At 47.7% G+C, this 19,987-nt stretch overlaps 6 protein-coding genes across 6 annotated transcripts; 3 read left to right on the top strand and 3 right to left on the bottom strand.

The window, feature by feature from the left end:
* Positions 1–197: 197 nt before the first annotated feature.
* Positions 198–1,228, bottom strand: TRUGW13939_01967 (uncharacterized protein; the record flags this gene model as incomplete). The annotated part of the gene is made up of 4 exons (XM_035485163.1): positions 198–397; positions 462–901; positions 950–1,163; positions 1,219–1,228. 4 exons carry the CDS (start codon positions 1,226–1,228, stop codon positions 198–200), a joined length of 864 nt encoding a protein of 287 aa, XP_035341056.1.
* Positions 1,229–5,408: 4,180 nt separating this feature from the next.
* Positions 5,409–12,267, top strand: TRUGW13939_01966 (uncharacterized protein; the record flags this gene model as incomplete). The annotated part of the gene is made up of 9 exons (XM_035485162.1): positions 5,409–5,764; positions 5,826–6,051; positions 6,111–6,170; positions 6,220–6,510; positions 6,563–6,791; positions 6,844–7,003; positions 7,062–11,103; positions 11,155–11,607; positions 11,800–12,267. The coding sequence occupies 9 exons, from the start codon at positions 5,409–5,411 to the stop codon at positions 12,265–12,267; spliced, it is 6,285 nt and encodes a 2,094-aa protein (XP_035341055.1).
* An 863-nt stretch (positions 12,268–13,130) lies between these two features.
* On the bottom strand, positions 13,131–14,216 carry TRUGW13939_01965 (uncharacterized protein; the record flags this gene model as incomplete). The annotated part of the gene is made up of 1 exon (XM_035485161.1): positions 13,131–14,216. The coding sequence occupies one exon, from the start codon at positions 14,214–14,216 to the stop codon at positions 13,131–13,133; it is 1,086 nt and encodes a 361-aa protein (XP_035341054.1).
* Positions 14,217–14,469: 253 nt separating this feature from the next.
* Positions 14,470–15,795, bottom strand: TRUGW13939_01964 (uncharacterized protein; the record flags this gene model as incomplete). The annotated part of the gene is made up of 3 exons (XM_035485160.1): positions 14,470–14,703; positions 14,756–15,502; positions 15,574–15,795. The coding sequence occupies 3 exons, from the start codon at positions 15,793–15,795 to the stop codon at positions 14,470–14,472; spliced, it is 1,203 nt and encodes a 400-aa protein (XP_035341053.1).
* Positions 15,796–16,519: 724 nt separating this feature from the next.
* Positions 16,520–17,522, top strand: TRUGW13939_01963 (uncharacterized protein; the record flags this gene model as incomplete). The annotated part of the gene is made up of 2 exons (XM_035485159.1): positions 16,520–16,729; positions 16,788–17,522. The coding sequence occupies 2 exons, from the start codon at positions 16,520–16,522 to the stop codon at positions 17,520–17,522; spliced, it is 945 nt and encodes a 314-aa protein (XP_035341052.1).
* An 871-nt stretch (positions 17,523–18,393) lies between these two features.
* On the top strand, positions 18,394–19,636 carry TRUGW13939_01962 (uncharacterized protein; the record flags this gene model as incomplete). Its single annotated transcript, XM_035485158.1, has 3 exons — positions 18,394–18,775; positions 18,838–19,366; positions 19,420–19,636. 3 exons carry the CDS (start codon positions 18,394–18,396, stop codon positions 19,634–19,636), a joined length of 1,128 nt encoding a protein of 375 aa, XP_035341051.1.
* Positions 19,637–19,987: the final 351 nt, after the last annotated feature.

Below are 19,987 nucleotides of genomic sequence, written 5' to 3'. Positions count from 1 at the left end.
ACATGATTAGATATATTATATTTTGAGTTAAAAGGTTAACAAAAACAAATCCACCCTCGCAATTTTGCTTCATTACGTATATTTTGAAACAAATCAATTTAAAACAAAAGCACATAACCAGCAGTTAAATCAGTTCTCCATATTGCCGTTCCTTCACCACACGTAACAGGATTCATAGATAGGATCGTATACTCATACTAAGCATCATTGAGCAACGGCTCACGCTCCCGATCCGCCGTTGACTCCGGCGCAACAACTCGTCTGAGCCACAAATCACGCCCGGAATACGCTGCCGACGAGACGTACAAGGAGCCAACAAGAAAGACGGCGAAGATGACAAAGGCAAAGATCCACTGCAAGGCGATGACCTTGACCGCGAGCTGTTTGACGGCGAGTGCTGTTCCAGTTAGTATAACCCTTTTTAAGAGAGTAAAAAGAAGAAGGGGGGGGGGGGAAGGTACAGAGAGTCAGGATGCTCAGCGAGTAGCCAAAGATATAATCCTTGGCGGCAAAAATGTGCACCCATCCAATCAAGAATATCAGCCAGATAAACACATTGGCCACAATGCGCGAGGGCAGGTTGTGGGCATGCACAGCTACAGCGCCATTCCAAAACAGCGCTGTGAGGGCCCAGGCATAGGGGCCGGCGATGGCGGGCCAGTGTACGAATGGCGGAGAGCCCAGGTGAGTCCAGTAGGCAGACGACTGGCTCAGCAGGTGGACGATGATGATAATCTCGGCGGGCCAGAAGTAGCTGCGCACCCAGAGCATGATAAAGGCAAAGATCAGCAGGTTATTCAGGATGAAATGCGAGGCGACATTGGCGGCGGCGGTGATGAGCACCGAGTTCTTGGAGAAGAAATGCCAGAGATAGCTGATCTGCGACAGAAGCAGGATGATCCTGAGCCAGGTCAGATGAAGTACTACAGCATATAACGACTGGACTTACCAGTAGATGCCGGTGATGGTGGTGTTTTGCGAGAACGGGGTCGGGTGCTTGTCGGCTTGTTTCCAGATGCTGTGGCCATGTTTGGTGTCGTGAGGCTTGTGGACGGAATAGTAGATGCCTGAGATAGCAACCAGAGCCCAGGACAGGACTGACAGCACCTGGTACACAAGCAGGGTGTTGTGACTGTGCGTCTCGTGTTTCCGGAAGGGATTGTCTAGGCTGTTAGCGACTGCATGATACATATTACTTCAATCTCTACCAGCACGTACAGAAAGCCATCTTGTCGCCGTCCGAGTATCGAATAGTCTTGAGGGAGAAAAATTAAAATTTGTCCAAATCCCCCGCAGAACCTTGTCCTCTTTAAACAGGTGATGACGTATGTATGCGGCCGTGGCGAAGTGGAGGGGATGCCGCAACGAGACAAGGCAGAATGCAGTCAAAGCCTGCTGCTGGCATGGTGACTGGTTCAAGTGTTGGCCCCCGCAGTCGCGAGCTGGTCTGCTGACCTGAACTGAACTTACTTTTGAAACAATAATAATAGTAAGCTGTAATAAGCACTGAAGCAAGATCCGTGATTGGCCTCGAATTGCGGGGTAGCGTCTATCCTAAAACGGAAATACATGCCTAGTTATATAACCCCCATCCCTGCGACATGAAATGCCGTGTGTGATGAAACAATTCCCAGGTACCTATACTTTTTATCAACCTGTTTACAACTCCACCAGCTAGAAATCAATAAAAAGGAGTCTAAATAATTTCTATCCATTTTCTTTGTTAATTCTTTTATCCAAAGAAAAATTATATAAAAGTGGAGTTATTAATTACAGCCTAACACTGACCAACATAAAACACCCTTAATATAATAATGATGCCAACATGTCCTCTATTAAGATCAGGAATGCATAATTAATAGTATATTTTAATATAGCATTAGCCTGATTGCCTAGAATTAAGTTATACTATCTAAGAGTATAAATATTGATCATTTATAGAAGCTTTAGCGATAGAAAAGGTATATAAAGATTACAGATAAGCTGAATATAGTGAAATAAAAACAACTGTATAACAATTTGTATGAAATTTACTACTGCCACTGAAAGGCAAGAGGTCCCATTCAGATAGGTTACGTCCAAGGAGGCCAGCTTTGATAAAGAAAGAATGAAAGTACCAAATATTTTGAAAAATGCCGGGAGTACCTTCGAGGCCACTGCTCAGCTGATCAGCCTTTTGAAAAGAATATAGCAGTAAAGAGTTTTGTGTAGAACCTATCATCTTGTAAAAACACAGAACTCTTAGATAATTGGAGTGGCCCGGACGCTAATTATTAGAAAATTAACAGAGAGAAGAGAATTGCTGTCTACAGAGTTAATTATATAGCAAAATTTACATTTAGCCTTATAACAGCCTTCTAGAAAATCAAGTTATTAAATTAGCTAAAAAATCCCCTAAAAATTTAATTACTATCAATAATATCAAGAAGACATAAGTTCTTATTATTATGATAGTTGTTAATATCTAACCAGATGTGTTATATGACAGAACCCCCATATCAAACCGCTCCATTGATTCAGCCACACAGGAATACAACCCCCCATCAGTACCTCTCTAGCTACAAAAAAATTATAGTGGCTTCACTAGCACTGTAACAATAATACCGAGATATTGCTTTATATTATAACATCAACAGCAATAGGGCAACTCAGGTATTATATATTGAATCAGAGTACTTGGCCAGCAGGATGAGAATTTTGTTACGGCAAGGACTGGCTTATAAAAATAGATGCAAGAGAATGACGATATTAGAGGACATCCCGATTCCAGCAAATTTAACATATCCCGGCCGTTTCTTGGCGATCTATACGATATTATGATCTGTGGGGGAGCAGTAGGTAAGGATCATCTGAGGGAGGAATATCGCAGTGGTTGCGAGTCACAACGTTTAACGGTTTCTCAATTGGTATTTGCAATGAATCGTCTTAAGCCTGGGTTCACTCGTCCTGCTTCTTCACCGAGTCGAGTCCTGGGATGCAGTATACCTACTCCACGCTTTCAACGCGTTTTCCGATATTCAACTTTATAAACACTCCAAGGCCCATGCTATTACATCATCATTCTATCTTGTTGCAAAGAACATCAACTTGGACCTCTCTGATGCAAAAGAATCTATCCTCTATTAGAAAAGCCTCTGGGAACACCTGACTTTCAAGGAATTTAAGGATATCACTTTACCACAATCGAGCTTTATAACTCCCATGATGCTTTTGTTCGGAGATTGCTGGATGAATTTGGGCCTCAATATCTCAAAATAGCCCCGCCTGTATGAGAAATCCAGGCCGAGGCACTTCGGAATGCACCATTTCCACAATCCGCTTAAAGCTTCATATAGGCATAGCCAGAGTGCCGCATTTCTCATATTCGCGGAGGTAGCTTAGTTTCAATGATTCGAGAACACGTTTGGTAAAAAATAACTCTAAATGGGGCTAAGGAAAAGGAAAAGAAGAATAACAGGAAAGCCTTTGGGTAGGCAAAAGCAGTAGTGTCAATCATTTACTAAATCTGACTTTGCCGTGGGGGAGTAATTGCAGGAGATCAGTTTAGGATACAGTATGACTGTTGCCTTAAGCCAAATCAAGAATGACATCATGAAGAAAATAACGTTTTTACTAGCACTGTAACAATACACTTTCCCAGCGGTGGTTTGCTGTATGGTAATATACTACTCAGCCTCGAAACATACCCAAAATAACACAGTAACCGTATTTGGATTAGTTATGTCCCATGTTAGGGTTTGAAAATCAATCTGCATGTGTATAATTAAGAAGATTTCTGGTGCAACTGTAAAGAATTGAGTGCTGAGGAGGACCCATCTCGTCCATACACGTTCATCGGGAGAATAGCGGGATGAGCTAACTCTCGGCCAATGACAGTAAATCGTTATTGAACTTTCGCCTTGGTCTATTGGCTATCTCACTTCTAATTGATTGTCTTTAGCCGTCGTAACTTTAGTTCTAAATGTCATTAGTAAAAGCTTTGCGGCTAATTCTTTCCTAATAATCAGACCTTAAGATCTGGGTCTGCGATCTAGAAGATCAAGGATTATTGGCGCACGATAATCTAGGCGAATGAACAGAGAAATTTTACTAGGAGTAGATAGCTATTATCCGCCATTCGCAAGACATATTCTGTCAGCGCCTGCTTCTCCTGTGGGGTGAGATACTGTTGGTTGGCGGCTTTATCCACAATGGAAGGCTTCCTGTTAGCCCGACGCCATAACGCAGATTGATGCGGGGCATCGGAGTCCGACCTTTTACCATACCATATGGAATTGAAGCCATTCGCACTTTCCGGCAACGGTACAGCCTGAACACTGCTAAACACCTATCTATAGCTTAATAATAGCTTTCCAGATATGCTATACTGTAGCGATAGATCATCTTAGCTTATGCCATATAAAAATATTTTTAAGGCTGGTTAAACTATTTGATGCTGTTTATTGAAACTTGAGAACATTTACAATAATACATCTACATGTATGAATGCCCACACAAGCTGATGAACCTTCAACCAACTGATGAATTCGGTATCTGGTCTTAATTATATTTATTTTATTTATTTGCTCTATATAACTAATTCCTCAGCCATGCAGATTTGACAGGCCCCAGGAATTAAACATGCTGGTTATGTTCATTGATTATCAGTTAACCACCCCAGCAAAATAAACGCAGATTATGATACAATGAATGTGTTGACCATTAAACAGCAATGGATGAACATTTGACGAGCACGAACAAATTATGACCATGTGGACCTGTTGAAATCACAACGATCGTTGATCATCAAAAAACAAGCAGCACTGCAATGTGGAGGGTGTTTAATGGAGTGTTTCGGAGGACAAGGTATGTGGGTCTGACGTAGTGCATTTTCAAACACCCGCATGGGCAAATGTGACCAATTATCTGTTTTGACCAGTGGAACCCACATATTTTTGCCGAGAAGTGACTCACAAGTCACGTGTATGTCATGGTACATACTACAGCCATGTTTTGGCTTGTCCCTGAAGTAGGTCACATGGAAACCGGCGTCTTCTCACGGAGCTACATCAAAAGTAGCTAGATCAAGGCTAAACCTAATGTACACTAGTCATGAATTGGTCACTGATGCGAGGGTAGTGCTTGGCATTGTTTGCGGCTGGACTCTGTATTTCCGATCTTGTTGTGAGTAGGAAAATCATATCTCACAATTAGAAATCCTCCATACGTTGTGAGAATCAGTTGGAGATCAGGTACATCTTGTTTTGTACGAAATGTTAAGGGTGAGGGTTGCAGGGCGCAGGCCCAATACCCCGCACTAGCTGATCGATTCAGCCTTGTCGACCAAGGCTGATATACTCTGTCTGATACACGGCAACTCGCTCTTATTTATTCTATCATAATATTGTTAAGCATGATCACACATCAAGATGGCTAGTCAGCGAAAGTTGCACGTCTTCCGGGTAACGGGTCTTTCTAGGGATCGACCTGATACAGATCTCCAGACGGCGTTACAGGAAGCCCTCCAGGACCACTTGAACGACGATGAGAGATCGCAGATCGAGGCCGAGATAACGATCGTACCTTCATGCTATGAAGCGGATACACAGAGAGTGGCGCTGGTGCGGTTTCGTGGTGGGATACCTCAGTTCCTTAGTGAGCTGAGAGTCGACCCTCTCGGAAACTGGCAGTTCGAGATGGGAGACTGTGACATTAACTTTGACTGCCATTTCTTTGGCTTTACCCAGCTCTACGCGCCGGACAAAAAGGAGCCAGTTATTGCAGAGTAAGGACCTGTGCTTTTATCTATACCTCGAAGATTAATATTGACGGATAGCGCGATATAGTATTATCGCAATTGCTGGGCTGGATGGACACGCTTACGGATCGTGGCAGGGACGAGGCAATCTCGGTCGCATGTGGCTTCGCGATTTCCTATCCAAGGATTTACCACGATGTCGCATGATGATCTATGGCTACAACTCGAAGCTGTCGAGCCATGGGGTCGATACCATCCTGGACTACGGGGGGGAGCTGATAGAGGAGATCAAGAAAATCAGGAACACAAAGGAGGTAGACAAGGTTTCTTACTTGTTCGCTCAATTTCAAAGTTTGGCTAACGGCTTGACTAGCTCCAGCAGAGACCTCTCTTCTTCATTGCACACAGCTTTGGAGGTATTATCCTGGCTCATGTGAGACTACTGCTAAGGTTGACATGATATATGCTAATATCACTTCTAGTGCCTGGTACGGGCCATCCAGACGATGGAGGACGACCACCCAGCCATCACATCGCTGTATCGGGCCACATACGGCATGCTCCTCTTTGCCATCCCGCACAGGGGCCTCCTCGTAAGCGATATCCAGCAGATGCTGGCTGGGGATAAGAAGCATCCGCGCGAGAGATTACTGCAGCAAATTTCCAGCAAATCCGATCTGTTGATGCACCAGCTGGCGGATTTTAAGAATCTAATCCAAGACCGCAAGGTGGTCAGCTTCTACGAGACGGAGCAGACGAGGCAGTTGGTCTTTGTACGTATTGGTCTGTGTCTTCGCCAGGGACACGGGTTGACTATCGCAATAGGAGTCGGATCACGGACGATGGGAACGCACAGGGGATTTGGTCACGGCCGTCGACTCGGACTCAGCGCTTCTCGAGCTTCCCGACCATGTGGAGGACAAGGTGCCGCTGCATGCGGACCACTCAAGGATCGTCAAGTTCGACACGCGCAACGCGGCCGGGTATCGAACGGCGCTCGATAAACTGCGACAGTTCGCCCAAAACGCCCCATCGGTGGTGGCGGCTCGATTTAGTGAGTGACTGATTCGAGAGACTTTCCACGAGCTAATACGGAGAATTTCCAGTGCAGGCGCGTTACCGACTCCAGCCATGCTCCACGGTGCCGTTCAAGAAGGATCCGATGTTCGTAGGGCGTGAGGATATCATCCAGACGATCAATAAAAAAGTCAGGGTGATCGGCCAAGGTCACGAACGGATGGCATTGATAGGATTAGCCGGTGTGGGGTCGGTAGTTGCTATTAAAAGGGCTATTTGCATTCCAACTAATGTATTTATTTCCCAGCAAAACACAAACGGCCATCGAATATGCCTACCGCGTGCGAGAATCCGTACCGTACATGTGGGTGTTCTGGATTCACGCCAGCAATGCGGCTCGGGTCCAGCAAGGCTACCAGCAGATTGCGGTCGTCGCCGAGATCCCAGGACGCGACGACCCAAAGACAAACATCCTGCAGCTCGTCTATCAGTGGTTGTGCGACGAGAGCCATGGCCACTGGCTGATAGTGTTGGATAATGCGGATAACGACAGGATGTTTTTCCATAGCGACGACGCGGACGGACGAGCCCCACTGGTGAGCTTCCTGCCCCAGGCCACCCACGGATCGGTCCTGGTAACGTCGCGGAATCGTCTGGCGGCGCGAAATCTGGTCGGGATTGACGGTCTTATCATTGATATTCCGCCCATGAATAAGAACGAATCGCTGCGGTTACTCCGGACGAGGATTCCTGGCAGCCCATCACGGGCAGGGGATGAAGAAGCCCTGGTGCAGGCGCTGGAGTACATCCCGCTGGCGATCACCCAGGCCGGATCCTACATTGCGAACCGATTACCGCGCACCTCGGTCTCCCAATACTTGCAACTCTTTCATGAGAGCGAGTCGAACCAGACCTATCTTCTGCGGCATGAGGATGCAAAAGATCTTCGGCGAGACCCGGGCATTCGAGATGCGGTCATTACGACATGGCAGCTGTCATTTGAGCAAATTCGCCAGGATCAGCCGTCCACGACGGACCTGCTCGCGCTGATGAGCATGTTCGATCGGCAGGGGATTCCCGAAGACCTTGTTCGTGGGGACGACGGCAGACTGCAGTTTGAAGATCGATTGGCGCCGCTGATAAGCTATTCTTTGATCCGGGTGGATGGAGATGCACAGCTGTTTGAAATGCACCGACTGGTGCAGCTCTCGGTCCGGGCATGGCTGAAAACCCGACAGCAGCTGGACGGGTGGCAGGCCCAGTCGCGAAAGATTATGGCGCAAGTATTCCCCAATGGCGAATACGAATACTGGACACAATGTCGATCGCTTCTTGCACATGCCAAACATGTGCTGGAGTCTCGACCTGAGGTCGATGATGCAGATCGATTAAATGTGGCCACCATCTCCGATAATTGTGGATGGTTTCTAGATCTTCAGGGAGCGTACGATGAGGCGGAAGCGATGCATCGACGGGCTCTAGAAGCACGAGAGAAGGTGCTTGGCCGCGAGCATCCTAACACGCTCACCAGTGTTAACAATCTTGGCAATGTGCTCTCCAGCCAAGGGAAATATGACGAGGCGGAAGCGATGTATCGACGGGTTCTAGAAAGAAGTGAGAAGGTGCTTGGAGTAGAGCATCCTAACACGCTCAATAGTGTCGATAATCTTGGCTTAGTGCTCTTTAAGCAAAGGAAATATGAAGAGGCGGAATCGATGTGTCGACGGGCTCTAGAAGCACAAGAGAAAGTGCTTGGCCGCGAGCATCTTAACACGCTCACCAGTGTCAATAACCTTGGCAATGTGCTCTCCAGCCAAGGGAAATATGACGAGGCGGAAGCGATGCATCGACGGGTTCTAGAAAAAAGTGAGAAGGTGCTTGGAGTAGAGCATCCTAACACGCTCAATAGTGTCGATAATCTTGGCTTAGTGCTCTTTAAGCAAAGGAAATATGAAGAGGCGGAATCGATGCATCGACGGGCATTGAAAGGATCAGAAAAAGCTCTTGGACTGGAGCATCCCTTTACTCTGACTAGCATGAAAAATCTCGCATCAACTTATTGGAACCAGGGTCGATGGAACGAAGCTGAGAAACTGGAAGTGCAAGTACTTGAGACAAGGAAGTTAGTTCTTGGACTGGAGCATCCATTTACTCTGACTAGCATGAACCATCTCGCATCAACTTATTGGAACCAGGGTCGATGGAACGAAGCTGAGAAGCTGGAGGTGCAAGTACTGGAGACAAGGAAAACAGTCCTTGGACTGGAGCATCCCGACACTCTGGTCAGCATGGCGAACCTAGCATCAACGTACCAGAATCAGGGTCGATGGAACGAAGCTGAGAAGCTGGAGGTGCAAGTACTGGAGACAAGGAAGACAGTTTTGGGAACTGAACACCCCTTTACTCTAATCAGCATGAATAATCTCGTATCAATCTACCAGGATCAGGGTCGGTGGAATGAAGCAGAGAAGCTGAACATGCAAGTGATAGAGGCAAGGAGGACAGTCCTAGGAGCTGAGCATCCCGACACTCTGGTCAGCATAGCGAATCTAGCATCAACCTATCGGAATCAGGGTCGATGGAACGAAGCTGAGGAGCTTGAGTTACAAGTATTGGGGTTTAGTAGACAAATTCTTGGACCAGAGCATCCTAACACTGTGAGCAGCATGGGAAATCTTGCATCGACATACTGGAACCAAGGACGGTGGAAGGAAGCAGAAGAGCTTGGTATGCAAGTAATAGAGACAAAAAAGACAGTCCTAGGAGCTGAGCATCCCGACACTCTGATCAGCATAGCGAATCTAGCATCAACCTATCGGAATCAGGGTCGATGGAACGAAGCTGAGGAGCTTGAGTTACAAGTATTGGGGTTTAGTAGACAAATTCTTGGACCAGAGCATCCTAACACTGTGAGCAGCATGGGCAATCTTGCCTCGACATACTGGAACCAAGGACGGTGGAAGGAAGCAGAAGAGCTTGATGTGCAGGTGATGGAAATTAGCGAACGGATACTTGGACCAGAGCACCCTAATACCCTAAGCAGCATAGCAAACCTCGCATCGACGTACAAGAACCAAGGACGGCTGAAGGAAGCAGAAGCGCTAAATTTGCGGAGGGGCAAGCGCGAGAGGGAAGCCACCTCCGTAGACTTTTCACACACACTAGCGGATTCTTCTCCTTACCTTTGGTCAGATCAAGCTCGCTCTACCCCCCCGTCTTCGCTATCATATGGAGCCATCGTGGACATTGACCCAGTTATAGAGTCTCGTTTACCCATGACCTTCTTCAACTATAAAACGCCGAAAATGGAACATAAGCTTGAGAAAAGAGAAGATGATGTCCAGTCACTTAAGTCAACAGCTGACGACATTAACTCCTTAGCTGAAACTGACCCTGGGGCGGCCAATTATCAACAAGTTGCGGTGAAATATATTGTAAAAACGTTTACGGACGACTTTGAGCTGTTAGCTCTATATCAGGAAGCAGCTAAAACCATGGGCGAAGCGACGTTCGTGAGAAATCATCGACGCTTGTTGAAGACATTTTTCATGGATCTCCGCTCAGACGGCCATATCCCTTCCCAAAAGATAGCTGTTGAATTCTTGCGCTCGCGAAACAACAGAATTCGCATCTCCGCGGGAGTTTGTACCCTTGTTAAGCCCACAGACAATACTATTCGAGAAAAAATAAACATCATGCTGAATCAGGAGAAGGACAGTCTCTCTTTGCTTGATCGTTTTCTGGATGATGGGGATTCTACAGCGCAGCCAGCGCACACGGATAATGATGGTATAATATCCGGTGACATGGCAGGTATACCATATTCTGCATCAGGCAATGCAGACGATGCCAGGCAAGACAGCGAAGACACGGATGACGATAATGACAGAGGAAACGATGTGTCCGAGGCCGAGCTATCTAAACTAAAAGAAACCGCAGAATTCCTTATCTCCGGACGACCCTTCCACCTCTATAAGCAAAATCTTCGTAGATTTCTCTATCATTCACCTGGGATAGCTGACTCACGAGAGAAACTACAACCCGATGCTACGTCAACTAACTCTGTGTTTCTTGAGCCATCATTCCAGGATATTATGATTTCGTTCCCTCAAAAGCCATCGAATAATGGCGAGAACGAAAGGTTTTATGTCGCTGCCAAATCAGAGCTATTGGAAGAACAGAGAGGTGACACTAATCAAGTTTCTCATCAGAGAGACAATCCTGCGGAGGAAATCCCATCAGACTATATGAAACCTGACAAGGTGACGATATGGTCGTCGTGGTGGCTTTGGTTAATGGGCATCTGCTTCCCTCCACCCACCAGCTACCGAAGGATATCATATATTTGTGTCAGTCTACCTTTCATTTTTACATCATAGAGGGTTTAACACTCCTTTCAGGGTTGCGGTGAACTTTCGTATGTCGATGTTAGAGAGTTGTCACCGGGTGGGATTGAAAGATTCCGGCAAAGACTCATTAAGAGCGTGGCCGCCGTCAGGAGTCGGCCACAACCTTCGCCTAATTCCAATGAGATCACGCTTCCGCCTAAAGCCCAATTGAGATCCAGTAGGAATGGGCCACAGCCCAGCCTCCCACAATCTCTACATCGGATATCGTCAGAGTTTGCAAATACCGAAGCCCATAGAAACGCATCTGAGCCTCGCAATCTTCATGCTCTTGGTGATCCACAGTACCTTCTCGTCTGCGTCAATACGAAGAATTCCACAGCCCTGGTTCATGTCGATGTCAGTTCGATTGGTAGTGACGAGTTCCTTTTTCAAAATATTAGCAGTGGGTATAAAAGTGTTCGTAGGGCTCATGAATGGAGATTTGCCTTACTTGTTCCACCTTTGGTACGTAAATTATTGTATGCAATTTCAAAACGGCTCCCAAATCTTCCATCTTTACCGAGCTGTTTGGAATTTCTTACAAGCCTCCGCGGTATCTTCGGAGGGATGCATCTGCACAAGATTGCGTCAGGGGACTTTGTCCGAGTATGCACTGTTTTTATTCTGTCGAGACTGCTAGGCTAAACCTTCTAATAGTTTCAGCTTATCCCTATCGGAGAAGAAAGTTGTCCAAGATGGTTCAAGACCAGAGAGTTTCCCCCCGAGGATGAGGTAACGGCAAGAAGATATCTTTACGAGCCTGTTCCAATGGAAGACGCCGAACTTGCTGACATTCCATTGCCGCACTTACTGAAGCCAGGACCCCATACGGACGGATTCTGGATGACGATGTTCCCCAAAAAGCTTCGAGAAGAGTTAGTCAGACCACCAGGTGCCCAAGGTCAGCGTGTTATAGGATGGGGAATCCGTATCAACGAGAGTTTGGACTGGTCTGCTATTCTTTTTTCAATATTCATTTTACTTCTTGTAATTGGGTTTGTCGTGATCATATATGCAGCAGTCACCTCGGATAACAACTCTGCATTCAGTTTAGGATCGTTTCTGGGCACGTTACTTACGGTATACATTACTTATCAATATTTGGCATGGAAGGAGCGGCCGTAAGCCACACTACGTACTCGGTGTTAGACAGTGCCTCGTTGAAATGTGATCATCGAGATTTGAATGCACGATACAGTTTTTATATCTCTTCTGAGCCAACTGCCTGGTAAAGCTAGCGATTGCGAACTTCCGCATGCCTAAGCTTGGTTTGCATCTGGGCGATTTTATTTGATCGATCGTTTCGTTGTCCCATATTTTCAAAAGCCGTACATCTCAACGGCTACTAATTTGCTGTAAATCTGGTTCTTCTCGCCGCAGTAGTAAATTTAGTATCTGGAGTTACAAGTGTGTTTCCCTTGCACTGTATTGGCCTAGTCTGTAATTTCGAATCACGTACCTTTTTAGTTGTCAAGAATCTCCTTGAGAATTATTGATATGGATGCTTTAGACGGTATGGCATTGAAAAATTGAGTAAAAGCAATATTTTTGAGCAAATCTCGATCATTTTCTCATTTTCATACATCCGAGGCCTTTGTGGGGTGTATCTTGGCGCTATGGTGATAATAAGCGGTTTAACTGCCCGTCAGCACCATCATGTAAGTCCCTATCGTATTTCCTGTACTTTTCCTTAAAAAGGTAGGAATAACAACAAAAATGGATCTAGAATATTATAGCTTATCTTGGTGAACTTCCAGCTGGTTGATTTTGGATGAGTTTACTGGAAAATGTAGGTACCTGGGAATTGTTCCATCACACAGGGCGTTTCATGTCTTCGGGATGGGGGTTACATCAATTGATGAATTATAGAAACATTATGGCTGTTTATACATAGATTGATCAATAACATGCATCAGTCATCTATATCATTAGCCAATTCTATCCACTCAACATGCGTACCCTAAATATACTCTGAATATATGCTACTGCTAACTCCTCTGAATAACCTCCTTCACAGCCTCCAGCACTCTCGCATGAACCGGCGCAGGCGCAACAACCAGTCCATACGCGCCCGCTAATTTCCTACCTTGCCCACAACTCACCGAATCCCCACGCACATCTGTAATCGTACAGCCAACCTCCTGCGCAATAAGCATACCGCCCGCATGGTCCCAGATACTCGAGCGGTGGTCCTGCTGGCGCACAATCTTGATGAGCGTGTTGCACTCGCCCACTGCAAGCGCGACATAGCGCATCTGCGACGACCACAGATCGGCCGTGGCGGGCCAGGGCGCGCCGAGCGCTTTCGCGACCAGGCCGTGTTTGTTGTAGTCGGTCGAGTCGGCGTATGCGCAGTCGACGAAGCGGACGTCGCTGGGGTCGGTGGGCTGGCGGGTTGGAAGACGTTGTCGTTGATCTTCTAGAAGACGTGTTGTGTTGGATAAAGGTTGGATATATGCCCCTTGCCCGAGCACAGCATAAAGCACCTGTCCAGCGCCGGCGCTGTCAACAACATCTTCCTGGACGCGTGTCCTTTGCAGGTCGTCAGACTCGAGCTTGAGATTCGGACACCCCAACACGCCCACTTTTTGCTGCCCGTCTTCGAGCAGCGCCAGACATACAGCGTACTGCTGGCCCTTGATAAACGTCGCCGTGCCATCGACCGGATCAAGCACCCAGATACGACCCTCGGATCCGCCAGCACCTTTGCCGCCGAGGTCGATCAGATCCAACATCTCGTCTGGCGAGGATGGCGTTGCCAGAACTATTCTCTTTTCCTCGCCATCAACATCCTCCAGCTTGGTCGTCGAAACCACTTCCCACACTCTATCTAACAACTGCGGATTCTCACGCAGCGCACCCGACGACTCCTCGCCGACAAACTGGTCTGCAGGGAAAACATGGTGTATGGCGCTGATAATGAGTGCTTGGGCTGCAAAGTCGGCAATGGTGACGGGCGTGTTGTCCTGTTTGTCGAGGGCGCCCTTGTCGACGCTGGCCAGAATGGTTTTTGTCAGGCGGGCTGCGCGCTGCACGGCGAGGCATGCAATTTCGAGCTCTTTTGCGTAGCTCATTTTGATGATTTTTTAAAAACTGACTAGCATAACCCCGGGTACTTTTAAGATTGAAGTTGTGATAAGACACTTAAGAGTTGGCCGGTGAGCGGAACCCCACGAAGATCCACCGCGTGACCCGTCACTAACATTATTTAGCACTTGCATGCTGATTGACAATTTGATATTGGTATAGCTATGGATATATCATTGAGTGTCTACTATGTATTTACGACGAATCACATAAAAAACTAGGAGTTGCTCTCTAATCTAATCAAAACACAGCAAATGCAAGCTCATACGCAAAAGCCAGACTCATCTTGGCATGCTGGATCATGTGGTCAAAATCCAAATACTCAATCACGTCGTCGGTGGTGTGGATCTTCTTGTCAGAGTCCTGGAACTCGGATTCAATCACAAACGCCGAGGGATAGCCATATCGGCTGGCAGAGGCGTGGTCGGAGCAGGCGTAGCCGCATTTGGTCTCGACAAAGGGGATGTCGCAGTACTATATAAATCAGTAAGTGAACAAGTGAGAGGGGGAAAAAAGGGTAATATACCTCAGTGATAATGCGCTTAATGAAATCCGTAAGAGGCTTGTCGACATAGTCAATAATCACACCAACCGCCTCTTCGCGCCCGGCGTCAAGAGTCCCTTGGCTGTAGCCGGTCATGTCCTGCTGGAGCATGGCCTTGATATCCCGGTCATTGGCCCGATAGTTTTCGTAAACGGCTTGCGAGCCGAGCAGTCCACCCTCTTCTGCAGAGTACCAGTGGAATTCAAGCGTATTACTAGCATTGCCAGACACGACATCCTCCGACAGCAGCAGTGTCCGCAGGACTTCTAGAATAGTCACAGTGCCGCTTCCGTCGTCATCAGCGCCCGGAGCAGCAAAAATGGATGGCAGGAACAGGTTGATGCTATCCTGGTGTGCCGAGAGCACCACCGTCTTGTTCGACTTGCCCGGAATGCGGGTAATAATGCTAAACTGGCCCCAAGGGTGAGCAAACTGCTCGACCGTGGCGCCGTACTCGGCAGCTCCCGATTTCTTGATGATGGCACCGACCTGACCGTAAAGCCAGTTAGCAGACTCAATCCCGGTTTTGGATTTGTAGTATCTGGTGTGGAACGAAGTGAATTTCTCCAGGTTCTTCCTCATGTTGTTCTTGTCGAGGTTCTCGGACAGTGTCTTGACCGTGTCGTTGAAAGAGAGCTTGCGAGGGTAGTGGACGGCATTGCTTTGGAAAAACTTGGGGTAGACTCCGGTTCTATGCTCCTCGGTGATGTCCAAAAAGTTCACTCCATCCTGGTGGGGGCTAGGGTTAACAGGTATTCGGAAGTAATCATTCAAAGTCACTGGATCTAATCAAGACGTACGAGTTTCAGCTCCCACTTCTCTTCCTCGGTCACCCATCGGGTCTGATACGGCGCCAGCTCGATCAGATACTTTTCCGATGACAGCTGCGTGTTTTCCAAAGGCTTATTGTTCAGCGGCTGGCTGTGCAGAGGCTGGCTAACAAGAGGAGCCTGCTGAGGCACGGCGGCGGCCGAGCCGAGCTGGACCGCAGCACCCAGCGTCAAGGCGGTTGAGAGCTTCATTATGAGCGGACAAGTGCTGTTGAGGGTGTTAAAAAGGAATATTTCCGTGTTAGAGTTGTGCGAAGAATATATTAAAGATAAGGCTTTTCTTCCTCGCAAAACAGTTGCAAGAAGGACGAACGAACGAAGCGAGAGATCTCCGCATTCGAAGCGCCATTGCGCTATCGTACGGCGGACGGTTAGAAAGATTTGGACAAAAGTCCGTCACACGTGACACCGTATCTTGGCAATGACGACACGTGGTGTCGTTTCGTTATGTGTACCATGAAATAGTCAATGAAGTATATATTATATAAACTTACACTAAACAGATCTATTTTTTGCACTGATTATCCGACAGCTAAGGATATATAGGCTACTAAGCCAAGTCATCCGACAATGAACATATACAACTTGAGGTTCTTCGATCTCACACATACTTGGGATATTGACGAGTAAAGATATACTCATAAAACGCTCTTATTTTTGGAGTCTCCATTTGAATTATTGCATTTATTATTTCGTCAGTTAATGGATAATAATCAGTGAAGGTCGACGAAATAACACTTGAAAGCCGTGACTCCTCTGGTCCGGTCTTTCCTCGACAGGACCGTACCTTCCAAATTCAACGTACAGGTATGTTTTAGTTTATTTCGAGCAGCAGGGTGAACTTCACCTTGTCCCAACCCGCACATTCAAATTGGAATACTTCGAGTTTTGTCAATCGTTGAGATCAACACTGATAATGTCGTCTACGAGCAGTCGCATGGGACCTCCCCCTGTCCGTACCAACAGCCGCAGCAAAAGGATGTCGTCCGAGGCATCTGCCAACTCCGGGTCATTCACGACCTCCGTCAAATTGAGCTGCCGTGAATACACAAAGAACTCGTGCTGGTTTTGTGATGTGGAAGATGTTATTGAGACCGCTCATGTTGTGGCCAAGGAAGACCGAGCAGTAAGAAATTACCCAATAAGTATACTGGAAATATATTATTAACATTTTATCTTTATAGATACGCTACCTTTTCAACCGAGGTCTGATTAATTTTTCGTTGACCTCAGCGTTAAACGGGGTGGCACTATGTCCGACATGTCACACAAATTTTGGCAATGCAATGGATCCAGGCTGGTTTTTCGTACCAGCAGATCTAGATTTTTTTATCCAGAAAGAAAAAGTCGACATGGAGCGTCGACAAATTGCAGGCGACCAAGGCAAGGTCACAAATCGCATCTGCCCAACGTCAGAAGAATATGCCGCCAGTCAACCTGACGGCGTCCCGCTGTATACTCGTGTCCTCCTACACCCGAACACAATCAATCCGCCAGCTGGTGGCTTCAAACTAACGGCGCCATGGAATGGATCACCGATGGCTGCTATTCGACGAGCCTTTGTGGCTCTAGGAAGTATCCGTCGTCCGGTGATTCCTCAAGACATTGCCGAGAAGCTATGGATGCTTCAAGACCTGTACCACCGTGACCCAGAAGTCAAGCCGCAATGTCTTGATGCACAGGCGGATGAAATGAGCGTTCTCCGGCCCTTGAAGAGGGCACCCGACGAAGACGAAGAGCCAATGACTGAAATGTCCATGAGTCCGACGAAGCGGACTCGGGCTTACTTGCTCGACGACGACGACGAAATGTGGGACCAAGAGAATCGCCGTCGCCAGTTCGACACAACGGGCTGGGTACTCGGCCCTGACTCGACAAGCGATACTGCATCTAAGAGGTTTCGGCCTCTGTTTAATTGAGACAAGTAGATGTCTCTAGCTCCCGTTGCTATTCGTTGTGCTGTGTGATTCTAAGACCTTTTAAGGGGCTTATAGTAAAAAAGTACTTTTATCTAATTCTTTCTAGCTATCTATATAGTATTTATAGGGGGCTTATAGTAAAAAAGTACTTTTATCTAATTTTTTCTATCTGCTATAATACTTTTAAGGGGCTTATAGTAAAAAAGTACTTTTGTCTAATTTTTTCTAGCCATCTATATAGTACTTATAGGGGGCTTATAGTAAAAAAGTACTTTTGTCCAATTCTTTCTAACCGTCCGCCATATATCGGCTGCTGCCCAGGTCACGCTGCGCTCCACGTGACGGCTTATCTAGCATCTCTCTCTGCCAGGGCCTGTCCAATCAGCGTCTGGTTGTAGTGTTGACAAGCTGTTTATATTTACATTTATTCATATATTCCATTCTATTAAACCATGGTTTGTTCTATATACAGGCACATGTATCATTGATGTACGCTGGTCTTGCATGTGATGTTCCTGGTGTACCCTTATATGCGGTGTATCTATGATGTCTCATAGCGACACAAAGATGAGTACAACGACACCATCAGACGCCAACATCCACCATTATTATTTAATATTACTCCGCCGTAGTATTCCATTAATCAGGAATAATCACAATGAGTCAGCCCAGGGCAGCCAATCGCGGGCGCGCCCGGAGCCACACGACCCGATAACGCTTATCGCGGGGCCAGGAGACCGTCTGAACATCCGAACAACTTCACCTTCTCTCTCCGTCACCTCATCACCTCATCACAACTTCATCTGGCCAAATTCTAGCATCAGCTTCTAGCATCATCATCTCTATTGACCCTCCTGTCATTTCCTCCACCATGGCCATCCACCCTGCTGTTCCACACGACCGCGCCCCGTCGAGCAATCTGACTGGCCTCGACATTTCAGCCTGGACCGAGCAGGCTGCTGCCTCGATACAGTCGCTGGATCTCTCCGATTCCACTGTCCAGGTCCAAGCACTGCATGCCGCGTCCAGCGCCGTCAGGGGCACGTCTACCGCGCTCTCGATTCCCCTGGATGACCCCGTCGCCATCAAGCCCGAGGCAACGCCGCGTGTGAAAATCGTAGACCCATCATCACGGGGACTCGATACGGCCAGCTACCGGCGTCGCGAGCCGGTTCGGCGAGATAGCCTGAAGAGGCGCGAGAGTCTGTTGAAGGGGAAAGAGGGCAGCCGGCGTCGACAGCGTTGGGAGAATGGTATAACTTGTTGTTGGCTTCTTACCAAATCTATCTCGACTAACTGAGCGCTCGTGTTGCAGACCGCCTTCTGACAAACCCCTGGGCTCAACCGCCAGCGCCGAGTGACTGGACCGTTCAGCCGACACATCCGCGACACGATCCTCTGCCATACTATCTGGCTCCGCTCTGGGACACGCATTTCGCGCACAAGGAAGAGGCCAAGTCGTCCGCCCAGGCGAGACGCGGCAAAGACGGAGAGGACGAGAAGAACCGAGTGTCGCGAGAAGTCCGTCAGGGCCTCAAGCACGCACGCGCCGCACGCGGCATGCTGCACGATCTCGAAGAGGAAATCCGGCAGTTTCTCGAAAGGTGGAACGAGCGACAACTACTGATTCGCGAGGGCCGACTAGACAGCAGTTCTGCCATTGATTCGGACTTTGACAATGACGATTCGGATGAGGAAATTGTGTTTGTGGGCCGCAACGGGCAAATGTATGACTCCCCGCCTGGACGCAAAACACAAGCCGCCTCCAGCTTGGACGCAGACGAAGCACGGGGAGAAAAGATGGTCTTTGAAAGCCTAGCCCATGACCGAGGCGCTGTTTTTGGGTAAGTCGCGCCCGCGCCCTACAGATTGAAGACTGTCTTCTAACGGCTTCTAGACGCTGGCTGGTTCATTCCATTGCTACCTACTATGGGCTGTACACCTGGTCGGTCACAGTGGGCAACCCTGGGCGCCGACAAGCCTATGTCGGACTGCACATGCACGACCAGCGAGCAGAAATCTCGTTCCCATCAGGGCAGACTGTGGCTTGCGGGGCGTCGCTGAGGATCACACCAGGAGAGCCGCTGCCAAAGCCGCTGTGGGCGCAGGTATAGAGTGTATGTATATGTGTGTGTATTGTGTAGTTCCTAGAGGAGAGAAGAAGATCTACTTTGTACTGTGTTGTAGATCCGACAGTAGTGCAGTACATGTGATTGAGAGCGTAGACTGTAGTTGGCTCGCAACGCCGGAGAACGAACAGCGAACAGCGAACAAAAGCCGACTAACACGTAGTGTTGTCGCAGTACTAACTAGTAACTAATAACGCCCCTCGCGCGTTCTCGTCCACTCGTTTGCGTCTTCTCTTTTTGTTATGGTCTGTCTTATCCAGTCCCTGCGTCTTGTGTTTCAGCGTCCGATGGATACTACCCGGTTTATTAACGATTCCCTTGCTCCAGGCAGACTAA

This window comes from Talaromyces rugulosus, chromosome I (assembly GCF_013368755.1).
Source record: "Talaromyces rugulosus chromosome I, complete sequence".
In the NCBI taxonomy this organism is placed as follows: domain Eukaryota; kingdom Fungi; phylum Ascomycota; class Eurotiomycetes; order Eurotiales; family Trichocomaceae; genus Talaromyces; species Talaromyces rugulosus.
Note: the sequence above shows the minus strand (reverse complement) of the source record. Positions and strands in the feature narration are given on the sequence as shown.